At 40.7% G+C, this 11,953-nt stretch overlaps 1 protein-coding gene across 1 annotated transcript; it reads right to left on the reverse strand.

Moving 5' to 3' along the window:
* Window positions 1–1,196: 1,196 nt before the first annotated feature.
* LOC134609437 (uncharacterized) lies at window positions 1,197–2,966 on the reverse strand. The gene has a single exon (XM_063453113.1). The coding sequence runs from the start codon at window positions 2,964–2,966 to the stop codon at window positions 1,197–1,199; it is 1,770 nt and encodes a 589-aa protein (XP_063309183.1).
* Between the last annotated feature and the right edge of the window lie 8,987 nt (window positions 2,967–11,953).

Genomic DNA, 11,953 nt, shown 5'->3' on the forward strand with positions numbered 1-11,953 from the left:
CCCAAACTGAGTCCTGAGATTATATCAGTACCCAGATCCCTTTTTTTTATCTCTCTCTAAACTGGAGCCCTTGTGTTGCATCCCAGAATAGATTAATATGTGCTTGAAATACATTTTTAAACCATTCTTTCATCATCTCTGGGCAACTCTCTGGTATATTAAATAATGACACAACAGTTTGTGTTGGTTGTAAGAAAAGGCCATGCTCTGGCCACAGGGTGGTAGTTGGACAGTCCTGAGAATTTATAATTCTTATGTTAATTGCTGGGTCAACTGTATTACGTAATCCAGTCTGATGGGGGCTGCATGTTACAACACCATCCTGGGAAAATGTAAAATTTCTCTCCAGCAGCATCTTTATCCTCACATCCTTTGTGGCATTGACCCAAAATATACTGGTACTCTTATGTAAATCACTTCCTCCAGGATATTTCCAAACTGCAAATTCAGAGGGAAGGTTAGTTTTAGGCATTGAAATATTACATTGTACCAATATCCACCCCCCTATAGGCCCAACCACTGTAAGATTATCTTTACATGTAACATCAGGTGATTGTTCCTTTACTTTTAATGTTACTTTGATATTCTCTGAATCTTCTGAACTCCTTTTCTCCCTATGATAACCCTCTACTGGAGTACTCGGATGTACCATTTTATTATTATTCTTCATCATGACATTCCCTTTTCCTAAGCTATACAGTATATACATAAAAAACGATACACATAACCACCACATCACGACTGCTGTTTTCTTGCACTTCATATTCCTTATGTGGGCTGCTCTTCCAGGGATCCACTCCATCTCCTATTATCTGGAAAAGAGAACTAAGAGACTATGTTAACATTTACATTAACTTGGCATAAAGTTCTCATCTCCCACAACTAACAAATACACATAAGGGCCAATTTTGTCAAGCACAATATATGGACCTTTCCATTTTGGTTTTGGAAATGGATGGTAGGGGGAAAAAATTTGCAACATTACTCTGTTTCCAATCTGAAGCTCGGTTATATCCCCTTTTAAAAAAAAAACAACGACAAACCATCAAAGATGTTTGTCAGCATGCAAGAAAACTGACAACGATCTGTTGCCATACGAAGATAAAAATAAAAAATCAGCTTAAGGCTATTAAAGGCTATTAGAAAAACAAAAATACATACAGATGTAGAGAAAAACCCAAAAATTATGGGAGTTATTAATTGCTGGGGACCCTCAATTGATCAGTCTTTCCCTCCTCTCTGATCTGTTCCCTAAGTGCTTTTACTTCTGCCTCCAATCTCTCAGTCTGTCTCTTCAGGTCCCAGTATTCGCTATTCCCTTCTTTATTCCTCCAATTATCCCAATTTCGTCTAATGGGCTGCTCATCCCATCTATGGTTCCTTCTCCAAGTATTCTCTCTGTTGTTTCTTCGTTTTTCTCTCCAACTGGGATTTTCCCAGTTATTATCTCTCCATTTTAGCCTCTCCCAGTTATTATTATTATTCCAATTATTGTTGATTACCTGAGGCTCCTCCCATCTATTTCTCCAATTGTCTCCCATTACATTGCTCCCTTTAGCACTATCCCTATTCCTATGGTCCCTCTGTGGATCTCTCCGTCTTTTGTCACTACCAGATTCATTCTCACCTCTAAAATTTCCCATATGCTGAAATCTATTTCCCCTGATTGGTTTCTGAGGATACATGGTAGACCTGTCTCTCCTCTCTACTCTGAAAATCCTGGCAGCATCTACAGCAAAACTCTCATTTTTAACCTTTCTTTGCCACAAATTATCAGCTCTTAACAGTAAATCACACATTTCTGATGGGTTTGGGGTTACAGATAATATCTCATCCTTAATATCTTCCTCTAATGCATCCAAAAACATTGATCTATGCACCATCCCTCCCTGTTCAAAACCAGGATTACTGACACCAAACTGTTCCATCACTGTGGAGATTCTAGCTGACAATTCATACGGAGACTCTTGTTTCAGCTGTTTAATTTTTCCAGACAATGACACATTTGATGTAATTCCATAAAGTGCTCTCAAGATCTCTTTCAACATATCCCTAGTTCTTCGCTGCTGACCACATGTCTGTACAATCCTGACCCACAATCCATTTCCAACAACTCTCTGCAGCACTCTCTCCATATCACTAGTTGTCAAACTATACATCTCTTTCACTCTTTGAATTCCACAAAACCACTGCAAAAAGCGATTGATATCCTGCTGAGGGACCTGCCCTATTTCTCTAACTATGGCATCCATTTCTTGTGGCTTTAACTGCTTAGTAACCAGCTGAATCTCTCCAGAATTATCAGGATTCAACACTGTGGTTGTTGTAGTTGGAGCCGCAGGGAGATTCGTCACTGACTTTTCTTTCAAATCCTCCCATGGATATAGAGGTTTGTATCCTGTATCTCCAATCCCTGGGTTAGCAATAGACACTGGAATTTCAGGTACAGGAGACTTACTCGAAGGTGCCATGCTTTCTGCCATTTTATTAAAAGCCATATTAGTAGCATGTCTGCATTCATCCAATTCTTTTTGCATCTTCAAAATTTTCTCATTCAGCCTCTCATTCTCCACTGTAAGCTCCTCACACATTTTGGCTTTTTCAATCAAAGCTTCACCAGTTGTAACTGCATGCACTCTTAGATCTACAATCTTATTATTCAATTTCTCAGATTTCATGTTAATTGCTGAGTTAAGCTCTGCCATTTCATCCTCCTTTATTTTTACAATTCCTTCTAATTTTAAACAGCATGATAGTAATGCTTGCATAATACACCCTTTTCTTTTTTTATCAGACACGTTTTTATCAAATAACACTTCTCCTAAAAACTCCTGCATCTTTTCCCATGACTGTTTACAGTCCTGAGAGATTTCATAAGGACCACCATGTCTCTTAATATAATTCATAAGCCATTGTTTAACATTTTCTGAACAAGCCACTTTTGCATCTACCTTATTACATGCCATATTAAAAATATACACTGCAACAATAGAATAAATAACAAATATACTCACAAAGCTTTATGCAGACACTGGAAACCTCTTCTGGCTGACAGTCACAGAACCAAATACGCTGATGTTAAAACTTGGATCCTAGGCAGATTCTGAAGAAAGAAATCTTCCGGCCACGGTCACGGCACCAATTATGTTGTATAATCCTTCTCTCACCACCAATACTTCCAATTGGTATCCTTTTGAGAGAAATCCACTCTGCGTTGTGTTTTAATAGTGAATGTAATATCCCCTGTGTCACCTCTTCCAAGAACTAACATATAACTTTATCCCCTTGTCCAGATAAATATATGACTAGTACTACTAAGGTATTCTACCCGATATTACAAATAAACAGCCAAAACCATAGTTCTTACCAGAGAGAAATCTTTACTTAGAATCTGCCCAGTTAAATATTACAGAAGAAGAATGTTACAGAGTTATAGTATTACAGAGTTACAATACATTCATAACACTCATACATTCCATCTATCTAATAATATCGGCTACATTGTGTATGTGCTGTGAGATGTTGTGTGCAGCGTGTGTGTCTTACCAAACCTAATCTAATGTGATGTCAGTATCTTCTATTTTTAAAGGAATTGGTTCCCATGTTGTAAATAGCAAACTCCTCAGCTCAATTGATATGTAAATGAGATTTACTTTTCCAAGGCCCAAAGTGTTGTCTATCCTGTTATTTTATTTAAGTGTTAACTCTCCCAGCCATCCCTTTGCCTCTAACCTAAGGTGTGATTTCCTAGATAGAGACTCCTTTGAAGACCAGTTTATATGTAAAATGTGATCGGTGTCTTTCAGGTGCTGTATCTGTCCAACTATCTAAACAGAAACTCCCTTTGAAGATAATTCCTGACCTCCCATACACACAGACTTAATCAAGCACATATTAAACAGATATATATAATATTTTCCCCAACAAAAACATTGGAAGGTCACCTGTTGCTGCATGAATTGAATCTATCTATCTATGACCGCAAATAGACTTCAGGGGGACTTAGCCACGAATACCCTGGAACTATTTTCGGCATGAAAACCTCGTGGTTCCCGGTCGGTCCTCCAGGGAGACTTAGCCGCGATTCTATGGAACTGTTTTGGGCATGGGACCATGCCTGCTCCATAACATTTCTGAACCCCTGATCTGGGTGATCTTTGGATACGCTGTTCACCCAGATCAGGGCTATCAGGGGATGTAACATTTATGGGGATATGTTGTGCTTTGGGGTACTTATTGGACTTTATAAAAATGTGTTTTTTTTCTGCCTGGGGATAACTAAGTTAATGCATTATCTGCCTTAATTATATCACAGGCAGAGGGGAGGGTGTGTGTACTGTATGTGGGCGTGTTATTCATTGTCACATTGTTTTTATTTACTTGTACATTTTGTGTCCCTGTGCCCAACAAGGTCCACCTGGGCATCACCTTTGTTGTGAAACTTGCATAGAAGGCCAGTGTGCCTCCATTAAAATTGAGTTCCAGTTTAACCCTCAACACGTAGCCTCGTCTCGTAATAGGAGGGGAACTGCTATATTCACTGGAGATTGCTATACTCCTTAAACTTCCCGGGGTTCTAATCACTAGCTCTTCTTAAAGCTGTTCCTGCTACGCTCTCTGGAGTAGGAGAGGTCTTTCCCACATGGTCCTGGATGTCAGAAATTGGTCCAGGGTGGAAGGAAGATGGCAAGATTCCAGTTAAGCTACGGCTGTTGTGGAGTCTGCGGTGCTTGTGGTGTCCGGTGAGGTGCTTATGGTCCTCAGCATCAGCTAGGAAGCATCTGTTGGCGGAGGTGCCAAGTTGGGGTGCCAGGTGATTCGTTACACTATCTATCTTACAGGATGCAAAAGAAAGGGGGTTGAACCAAAAAGGGAGCAATGTAAGAAAAGATTAAAAGGTCTCTTCTAATGGGAGTAGGCATTTAAAAGCCATACAAATAAAGAAAAGGTGTGTAAATAGCGCTGTAAATAAAACAATGTATATATCCCAGTGCGTCTCAAACCACACAAGTGTTATGTCACCTTAAACACTTACATCAAATATGGATACAAAAGAGGGAGGTTGGCGCACACGATGGATAACTTTGCAACAATAAGAATAAAGATTTTATGGGGACTTCGGGTACAGGTAGTAGCAGCAATAACATGAGTCAAATTGTGCCAAACTGCTAATCCAGCATGCTGTCTGATTTAAAGCGAGACTCACTTCAATCAGACAGCATGCTGGATTAGCAGTTTGGCACTAATTGACTCCTGTTATTGCTGCTACTACCTGTACCCGAAGTCCCCATAAAATCTTTATTCATATTGTTGCAAAGTTATCCATTGTGTGCGCCAACCTCCCTATTTTGTATCCATTTAAAAGCCATGTCTTTAATTTCTTCTGAAAGGTGTGATGATCTTCCATTGTTCTGATGTTTAGAGGGTGTTCCAGAGCTGAGTGTCTTGCACAAATGGTTGCCAACCTCCTCTTTTTGCCTACTTGAATTGTTGGAACTGGATCTTTGCTGCTGATGTGGACCTAAGGTAATAGAGTTAATATTAAAAATATACCTGTACATATCCCATACATATTGTGTTCTGCTGTGGACCATGGTGAGGAGTTTGATGTAATAGCATGAGTTCGCCCAAGATTTGACCACGCCACTGTTTTCATAAGTTAGCAAAGCTACATACAAAGTATATTTTCTAGCCACAACACTAGCTACAGCACCCAAAGTTCTCCCTGCGGCTTTTGAAGCCCATGGAACAACGCAGTGGGGGAGTGGGCCTTGACAGAGCCAGGGAGTGGGCAGGTGCTAGTGTTTGGGGGCTGGGTTAGGGTAATGGAGCTTGGGGGTGGAGATAGGGAGTATAAAGAGCAGCCATGTTAGAGTAGGGGCCATTTTAACCAGAGACTCTCTTACCTGTAAATTGTCCCACCCACCCTCCCTAGTTTTAGCAGTTCTGTTTAGTCACAGCGGTGGAACAGGGCGTAGTAAAAATTGGAATTTTGCGTGGAGTTTGAACTGGACAGGCCAAGGTGTAGGCCTGATGGAATTAAGGACTGGTTGGTTCTAGCTCTTCGGTGGCGACGAACCTGGAGGGTGTAGGGGTGTCTGAGGTACACCCCTACAGTTAACAGTATGATGTGGGGCCTCTTTGGTAGGCCGTGTTTCAAGTGAATTGTTATTTGGTTATTTATTGTTCAATTGGTAGGGTCATTGTCAGGGGTACTGTGTGGGGGGTATAGTAACTTAATGTATAGTTGGACAATAACCCTAAATTATGTTAATTTATTATAATTTAATTAATAAAGCTGTGGACTTTGTACTCCAACAGAATTAACTGTGTCCGTGTCTTATTTTAGTATAAGGTTATGGCACATGCCGAATAACGTCTGTGCAAATGTCAAGCAGTTGCATTTTGTGTAATGTTTAAAAAAATGTTTACAGCCACTCCAAGGTGGTTTCATGACATTTAACCTGATGGTAAGGGTGATTGGTGGAGAGATGTTGGAGGCTTTTTCTGAGACTGACCTCAGTTATTTTATAGTGTAGGTATTAGTGATTAGAGTAATACCTCAGTCAGTCAGTGAATAAAATGTGTACAGTTGAGCAAATCAATCAAATGCAGAATGGCGATTGTTTGATTCTATTTATGAGTGCCAACTATTCAAAAAACCAAACGTTAATGTCGAGAAGGTTTTTTTTTTAATCTTCGTTTGGATCAACAGCAAAAACGGATCAACAGCAAAAGCATATGTGAGTAATACTGAACTTGATGGCCACAAGTTGTTTTTTTCTACTACAACTACTGTGTGGATATGAATGAAATATTTTGAAATTAAAACACTGGCTTGTGTTTTCCTAATTTTTCTGTTCACTACTGGTACAGCTACGGTAAACTACATCCAAATGGATTTGCTAATTTATTTAGATTTTGTGAATACCTTGTATGCTGACCTTTTTCATAATTTTTTGACAGACACTGTTTTTGATTGTCTTAGGCTATATCAGGGTTAATCACGAAAATATAAATTATTGGTCAAGACAAAATACATACAGAGTGAAGAATTCTTTTTAAAAAACTGGCAAAATTAGATAAAACAGAACATCATACATCAGCCAATCAGATCCAGGCACAGGCTATAAGTAACATGAATCTCAAATAAACTTTCTCTTTCTTTGCGGAAAATCTAAATAGGAAACATTGTATAAACAGCTGGCAGGAAGTCATGAACCAGTCGGGGAAGAAAATGTGCAGAAATGAATTCAAAGAAAACACGTGGAATTGGGTTTCCAACTGTAGAGATAGTTGTGACCTGCAGTGTGTGTATTAGAATAATATTCATATTTTATTGCATAATATGTCTGACACAGCCATGAAAAGCAACGGAAGTCTCAAGAGAACAAATATGTATACAACATCCCCTCAAACTAGAAAGGAAAGCAAACAATAAGTAAAATCAAGAAGCAATAATTATATACATAAATGCATAACACTATACATGATTGAAAAAATTATAAACTGAAAGCAATGCACGTCTTTAATAATAATACAGTACAAGGATATATAAAGAAGCTGATAAAGGGAACTAGCAAAGAAAAATGGATGGTGTTTTCGCCTTTGTGTCTTTAATGAAATCATGACTAGTAAAATCAGTGAATTAGTAAAATGCCAGTGAATGGCAAGACAGGAGGCTTCATATTTGCTTTATCTTTCTTTACTGAACCTCCCAGCAGCAAAGGAACAGTTAACAGTAATGTAAAAAGTTCAACCAATCAGATAGTATAAACAGTATTATATGATGTCATCAAACTCCTCCCATATCCTCTTTCTTTGCTACTTGCTTCCCAGGTGAGTCTACTCCAATTATATTGCTGTATCATTTAACCTTTAATACACTATTTCAATTAAAACATTTCTTACAATGGTCATATACCTTTAACACTTTATTCACTTATCACTTTAACAACACTTTCTGTGGAAACATTTATGCTCTATTTATTTTAATTTCATTCTATTCAATCTTGGACTACTTTGTCAATTTCCTATTAAACTTTATTTAGGTTTCCCCTTTAAATCGCATTACTGCTTTTTACTATTCTCAGTTTCGCGCCATCGCGTTATCCCGCCCGTTCGCATCAGCACTTAGCAAGTGCATTGTTTCCCGCCCTTTTGCTGGCGGCGGCCATTTTATTCGCGTTCCAGTCACCAGAGCAGCGATCAACTCGCCTGACTTCGGATCTGGTAAGTACTATTTTCCTCTTCTGTTTATAGCACCTTAAAGTGCTAATACCTTCATTTATTTTAGTGATTTTTTCCCCCCTTTTATTTCCTTCTCAGGATTTTTTCCAACACCTGCTGTATTATCATTGTTGTTACTAAATAAAGGAAGCCTTTGTGGGTGACCCCCACAATTTTATTATCTGCCACTTCATTATATTGAGTGTCTTTAATATCAATTATTAAGGTGTTTTTAACACCAATATTACTGTTCAGGGCGACCCCCTTATACAAATGCACTATAATTAAAGTGATACAACACTTTAATATCAATTCTTAAGGTGTTTTAACACCAATATTACTGTTAAGGGTGACCCCCTTATACAAATGCACTATAATTAAAGTGATACAACACTTTAATATCAATTCTTAAGGTGTTTTAACACCAATATTACTGTTAAGGGTGACCTCCTTATACAAATACACTATAATTAAGTGATACAACACTGTATTACTACTCAGTGGTGAACCCCACTGTCTATGGTTATAATTAAGTGGTTAACCCCACTGTTTACTATCATAGTGGTACAACCCACTTGTGTATATTTTAGTGGACAACCCCACTAAATATTGAGTGCCGCCTACGTATTAAACTACACAAATATTTTGGGTGACCCCCATCTATACTCTGAAATAATTTTGGGTGAACCCCATTCAACTCCATTCTTTCAAATTAATATACTTAACTGTTTGGCAACCGCTCTAAGACATACCATGTCTGACAATAATGAGACCGCTATATCCCAGGTACTCAGAGCCTGGTTGGTTTCAACCATTGCAGATTCCATCCCCAAGGCATTAGCAGCCTTTCATGAGAAGACTTCGGCCGAAGTCACCCCTACTGCACGTAAACTTTCTGATTCCGAGGACTCTCAACCCTCGGATCAGGAGGTTACACGCAAACGCCCCTGGAAAGGGGAGAGTAGGTCTGCGGGCAAGGGCAAGGCTCCTGCCAAGTCCCAAAAATTGATTGCCACTCACCCCGTTCAAGCTAACTTTAACCCCTTAGAGGGTCTACATCCCACACGTTAGACGGGGTTGACGATTATTTCCTTGGATATTCTGATGAGGACCCCTCGGCGAATGCGCTAGGGGATACCCCATCGGAATTTGTCGAGGAAACCTTTCTCACACATAGAGATCTAGATGCTATACTAAATCAAAAGGACCCGATTCAGACATCCTTCTGGATGCTTCGGGTGTCCCTTTATTTGACCCCAGGGTCATCAGACACCCACGGTCAGCAGAATGGGCTCCACCAGAGCACATTTCCAACTTTTGTAAAATGTGGTTATGCAAACCACTGGACAAAGAAATTAGGGCAAAACTCAGAGCCGAGTGCCCTCGACCGACTGTTCCAAACAAGGTAGCTCTCTCGCCAGATTTGACCCAAACACAGTTAGAGAGTGGGCCCAGAGAGCCTTATGCTTACTAGGCAACGCTAATGTGGCCATGTCCACCGAGAGACGCTAGGCGGCACTGTACAAACTGGATGCAAAATTAGCCGATCTGAGCTCCCAAGAACTGGGACCAGAGGCAATGGATTACTGTTTGGGGACTCGTTCATAAAAGACCTTTCCAAACATGTAGCGGTGTTCACCACCCTAAATAAGGCCCAATCCTCCTTGCGCAGGGTTTTTTGTTCTCAGTCAGGCCGTTTTTCTGGGAGAGCTGGACGTTATAGAGGCCGAACGAACAGCAGAATCGCCTTCACAGGCTACAGGCCTCGCCCCTCTGAAAACTATTGGCAATCGGGACAACCCCGACCCTACCACAGGCAACTATTCACTAATAGAGGGTCTATCCGGGGACGTGGATCTGCCTCCCTACGCGGAAGAGCTGCTCCATGTAATAAATCTCCCTTCTTTCAATGTACCTATAGCAGGTCGATTAACCAGTTTTTCCAACAGTGGGAATTACTTTCTCAGGATTTATGGATCCTACACACAGTCCAAGGGTTCAAATAGATTTCCTTTCCACCCCTTCCAGGACACCCCACCTACACCACTATAGATGTCTGCAGCAGACAACCTGACACTACAAACCGAACTGCGCAAGCTAGTAAAAAAAGGGCCAATAGAGAAATCCCCTTTCCCGCATACTTTTCTAAGCAACATTTTTTTTGGCCACAAAAAACTGGAGACCTACGCCCAATTATCAACTTAAAAAAACCCGAATCACTTTGTCAGGTATCGCCACTTCAAGATGGAGGGCATCCATCTACTCAGGGACCTCCTTTGCGTGGGAGATTGGTTCTCCAGCTTCGATCTCAAAGACGCATACCTCACAGTTCCTATTGCTCGCAACCATCAAGCTTTCCTTCAATTCCTCTGGCAAGAGGAAATCTGGCAATTCACATGCCTCCCGTTCGGACTATGCTCCGCACCATGATGTTTCACGAAACTGATGAAACCAGTGATGGCGCTACTCCGATCACAGGGGATTCGATCCATCATATATTTGGATGACATCCTGATAATGGCACAAGACATTCGCAAATTGTTATCAACCCATCAGATTCGCTTACGCGATCTGGCCCATACTATACAGGGAGTGCAAAATTATTAGGCAAATTTTGACCACATCATCCTCTTTATGCATGTTGTCTTACTCCAAGCTGTATAGGCTCGAAAGCCTACTACCAATTAAGCATATTAGGTGATGTGCATCTCTGTAATGAGAAGGGGTGTGGTCTAATGACATCAACACCCTATATCAGGTGTGCATAATTATCAGGCAACTTTCTTTCCTTTGGCAAAATGGGTCAAAAGAAGGACTTGACAGGCTCAGAAAAGTAAAAAATAGTGAGATATCTTGCAGAGGGATGCAGCACTCTTAAAATTGCAAAGCTTCTGAAGCGTGATCATCGAACAATCAAGCGTTTAATTCAAAATAGTCAACAGGGTCGCAAGAAGCGTGTGGAGAAACCAAGGCGCAAAATAACTGCCCATGAACTGAGAAAAGTCAAGCGTGCAGCTGCCAAGATGCCACTTGCCACCAGTTTGGCCATATTTCAGAGCTGCAACATCACTGGAGTGCCCAAAAGCACAAGGTGTGCAATACTCAGAGACATGGCCAAGGTAAGAAAGGCTGAAAGACGACCACCACTGAACAAGACACACAAGCTGAAACGTCAAGACTGGGCCAAGAAATATCTCAAGACTGATTTTTCTAAGGTTTTATGGACTGATGAAATGAGAGTGAGTCTTGATGGGCCAGATGGATGGATTGGTAAAGGGCAGAGAGCTCCAGTCCGACTCAGACGCCAGCAAGGTGGAGGTGGAGTACTGGTTTGGGCTGGTATCATCAAAGATGAGCTTGTGGGGCCTTTTCGGGTTGAAGATGGAGTCAAGCTCAACTCCCAGTCCTACTGCCAGTTTCTGGAAGACACCTTCTTCAAGCAGTGGTACAGGAAGAAGTCTGCATCCTTCAATAAAAACATGATTTTCATACAGGACAATGCTCCATCACACGCGTCCAAGTACTCCACAGCGTGGCTGGCATGAAAGGGTATAAAAGAAGAAAATCTAATGACATGGCCTCCTTGTTCACCTGATCTGAACCCCATTGAGAACCTGTGGTCCATCATCAAATGTGAGATTTACAAGGAGGGAAAACAGTACACCTCTCTGAACAGTGTCTGGGAGGCTATGGTTGCTGCTGCACGCAATGTTGATGGTGAACA

This window comes from Pelobates fuscus, chromosome 4, assembly GCF_036172605.1.
Source record: "Pelobates fuscus isolate aPelFus1 chromosome 4, aPelFus1.pri, whole genome shotgun sequence".
NCBI classification, from domain to species: Eukaryota; Metazoa; Chordata; class Amphibia; order Anura; family Pelobatidae; genus Pelobates; species Pelobates fuscus.

What these genes read in the sequence shown, in the direction of transcription:
- LOC134609437 (XM_063453113.1), bottom strand. Translation starts at nt 2,966, where the DNA reads ATGGCATGTAATAAGGTAGATGCAAAAGTGGCTTGTTCAGAAAATGTT.